Raw genomic sequence first — 3,488 nt, 5'->3', positions numbered from 1 at the left:
GTCTCTAGTGTCCTGTCTGTGTCCGGGTAATGTACTGCTGGAGGAGCAGGTTCTGGGGTCTGGCCTGTGTCAGGTTATAGTTATACAGGTGGAGTAGTCTCTAGTGTCCTGTCTGTGTCCGGGTAATGTACTGCTGGAGGAGCAGGTTCTGGGGTCTGGCCTGTGTCTGGTTATAGTTATACAGGTAGAGTAGTCTCTAGTGTCCTGTCTGTGTCAGGGTAATGTACTGCTGGAGGAGCAGGTTCTGGGGTCTGGCCTGTGTCAGGTTATAGTTATACAGGTGGAGTAGTCTCTAGTGTCCTGTCTGTGACTGTCCGGGTAATGTACTGCTGGAGGAGCAGGTTCTGGGGTCTGGCCTGTGTCAGGTTATAGTTATACAGGTGGAGTAGTCTCTAGTGTCCTGTCTGTGTCCGGGTAATGTACTGCTGGAGGAGCAGGTTCTGGGGTCTGGCCTGTGTCAGGTTATAGTTATACAGGTGGAGTAGTCTCTAGTGTCCTGTCTGTGTCCGGGTAATGTACTGCTGGAGGAGCAGGTTCTGGGGTCTGGCCTGTGTCAGGTTATAGTTATACAGGTGGAGTAGTCTCTAGTGTCCTGTCTGTGTCCGGGTAATGTACTGCTGGAGGAGCAGGTTCTGGGGTCTGGCCTGTGTCAGGTTATAGTTATACAGGTGGAGTAGTCTCTAGTGTCCTGTCTGTGTCCGGGTAATGTACTGCTGGAGGAGCAGGTTCTGGGGTCTGGCCTGTGTCAGGTTATAGTTATACAGGTGGAGTAGTCTCTAGTGTCCTGTCTGTGTCCGGGTAATGTACTGCTGGAGGAGCAGGTTCTGGGGTCTGGCCTGTGTCAGGTTATAGTTATACAGGTGGAGTAGTCTCTAGTGTCCTGTCTGTGCCCGGGTAATGTACTGCTGGAGGAGCAGGTTCTGGGGTCTGGCCTGTGTCAGGTTATAGTTATACAGGTGGAGAAGCCTCTAGTGTCCTGTCTGTGTCCGGGTAATGCACTGCTGGAGGAGCAGGTTCTGGGGTCTGGCCTGTGTCAGGTTATAGTTATACAGGTGGAGAAGTCTCTAGTGTCCTGTCTGTGTCCGGGTAATGTACTGCTGGAGGAGCAGGTTCTGGGGTCTGGCCTGTGTCAGGTTATAGTTATACAGGTGGAGTAGTCTCTAGTGTCCTGTCTGTGTCCGGGTAATGTACTGCTGGAGGAGCAGGTTCTGGGGTCTGGCCTGTGTCAGGTTATTGTTATACAGGTGGAGTAGTCTCTAGTGTCCTGTCTGTGTCCGGGTAATGTACTGCTGGAGGAGCAGGTTCTGGGGTCTGGCCTGTGTCCGGTTATAGTTATACAGGTGGAGAAGTCTCTAGTGTCCTGTCTGTGTCCGGGTAATGTACTGCTGGAGGAGCAGGTTCTGGGGTCTGGCCTGTGTCAGGTTATAGTTACACAGGTGGAGAAGCCTCTAGTGTCCTGTCTGTGTCCGGGTAATGTACTGCTGGAGGAGCAGGTTCTGGGGTCTGGCCTGTGTCAGGTTATAGTTATACAGGTGGAGTAGTCTCTAGTGTCCTGTCTGTGTCCGAGTAATGTACTGCTGGAGGAGCAGGTTCTGGGGTCTGGCCTGTGTCAGGTTATAGTTATACAGGTGGAGTAGTCTCTAGTGTCCTGTCTGTGTCCGGGTAATGTACTGCTGGAGGAGCAGGTTCTGGGGTCTGGCCTGTGTCAGGTTATTTTAGTAAAGGAGGAGCAGACTTGTGTCTTTTCTGTGCTGGGAAGTTGTAATACAGGTGGAGCAGACCCCGGTGTCTTGCCTGTGCCGAGTTATTGTAACATAAGTAGAGCAGACTCTGGTGTTTCCTCTGTGCTAGGTTATTGTAACACAGGTGGAGCAGTTTCTGGTGTCTCCTCTGTGCCAAGTTACAGTAAGACAGGCGGAAGACACTCCGACATCTTGTCTGTGCCGTGTTACCCTTCTGGGCTCTCTGCGGCTCCAGGTCGCCCCCGCATCGGACAATCAGCTTCCCGCACGTTAGACATTGTGGTAAAGAACCCTGTGATAGTGACAAGTGCCGGGAATACAGGGAACGAGCTCCCGCAAACACATTTATCTTGTCCGATCACAGCGATGTGCAGATCGGCAGGACTATGGCAGAGATCCCGGGGCCTCCTCCCGGCTCCTTCCCAGCATCTCTGCCAGTGAAGGCTAGAAATGAGTAGGGGGAATGTCAGGGAGGGGGAAGTCACGTAGAGAGCCCGCTCGCCCGGCCGCTTCTAGTCGGTAAAGGGCTCTTATCCCGGGCAGGGAAGCACAAGGGGAGAGCGGAGCTTCACTCCTGTCAGATGAGGAAAGGGAGGACATGTGATCAGTGTCAGCCAATAGACGCTCAGGACAATCGCAGCCAATCACCGAGCAGCCGCTGTACATATAAGAGGCCCCAGCTCCGTCCTCAGTGTTTCCCTCGCAGGATTATTGTTTTAGTGTATTCCCGTGTTATACGATGGCAGAGACCGCACCAGCCGCCGCTGTCCCTCCCGCCAAATCCAAAAAGCAGCCGAAAAAACCTGCAGCAGGGGGCGCCAAGAAAACCAAAAAACCCTCCGGTCCCAGCGTGTCCGAGCTCATCGTGAAAGCCGTGTCCGCCTCCAAAGAGCGCAGTGGGGTGTCTCTGGCCGCCCTGAAGAAGGCTCTGGCTGCTGGAGGATACGATGTAGACAAGAACAACAGCCGCCTGAAGATGGCGCTCAAGACTCTGGTGACCAAGGAAACCCTGCTCCAGGTGAAAGGCAGCGGCGCCTCCGGCTCCTTCAAGCTGAACAAGAAGCAGCAGGAGACTAAGGACAAAGCGGTCAAGAAGAAGCCGGCGGCTGCTGCCAAATCCCCGAAGAAGACTCCGGCCAAGAGCCTGACAAAGGCCAAGAGGCCTGCCGCTGCCAAGAAGGTGGCGAAGAGCCCCAAGAAGCCAAAACCTGCCCCCAAGAAAATAACAAAGAGCCCAGCAAAGAAGGCGGCCAAGCCCAAAGCTGCCAAGAGTCCGGCTAAGAAAGCTGCCAAGAGTCCGGCTAAGAAAGCTGCCAAGAGTCCGGCTAAGAAAGCGTCTAAATCCAGGAAGACCGTGGCGAAGAAATAACCGAGAGCCGCCCGTTTCTAGTCCCACAAAGGCTCTTTTCAGAGCCACCACCTTCTCCCCGGCAGAGCTGTATGATCACTGGTCGCTATTTCCTCCGGTACAGACAGCAGCGCGATCCTGAGATAAAGGAGGCGCCATCATCGCGTGTGCACGGAGGAGCTTCATGTCCCTGTTACTCTGACAAGTGTCATTTCTGGTCATCTGCGCTGGACGCCATAGCTGCTGTATCCGGACCTCCACAGTGTCCGTCCCGTCACTATGGTGTAACATCCAGGCAGAGTTTATCAGGTCACAGTCCACCAGGTGTAATGTGTGAATAAGGACCGGGGCAGCAATAGACTTGTAGCTTACAGCACAGGATCCACGTGAAGGAGGCC

At 54.0% G+C, this 3,488-nt stretch overlaps 1 protein-coding gene across 1 annotated transcript; it reads left to right on the top strand.

The window, feature by feature from the left end:
- Positions 1-2,481: 2,481 nt before the first annotated feature.
- On the top strand, positions 2,482-3,111 carry LOC142663537 (histone H1A-like). Its single transcript, XM_075842267.1, has one exon. The coding sequence runs from the start codon at positions 2,482-2,484 to the stop codon at positions 3,109-3,111; it is 630 nt and encodes a 209-aa protein (XP_075698382.1).
- The last annotated feature ends 377 nt before the right edge of the window (positions 3,112-3,488 follow it).

The sequence above is a fragment of the Rhinoderma darwinii genome, chromosome 11 (assembly GCF_050947455.1).
Source record: "Rhinoderma darwinii isolate aRhiDar2 chromosome 11, aRhiDar2.hap1, whole genome shotgun sequence".
Taxonomy (NCBI): domain Eukaryota; kingdom Metazoa; phylum Chordata; class Amphibia; order Anura; family Rhinodermatidae; genus Rhinoderma; species Rhinoderma darwinii.
Note: the sequence above shows the minus strand (reverse complement) of the source record. Positions and strands in the feature narration are given on the sequence as shown.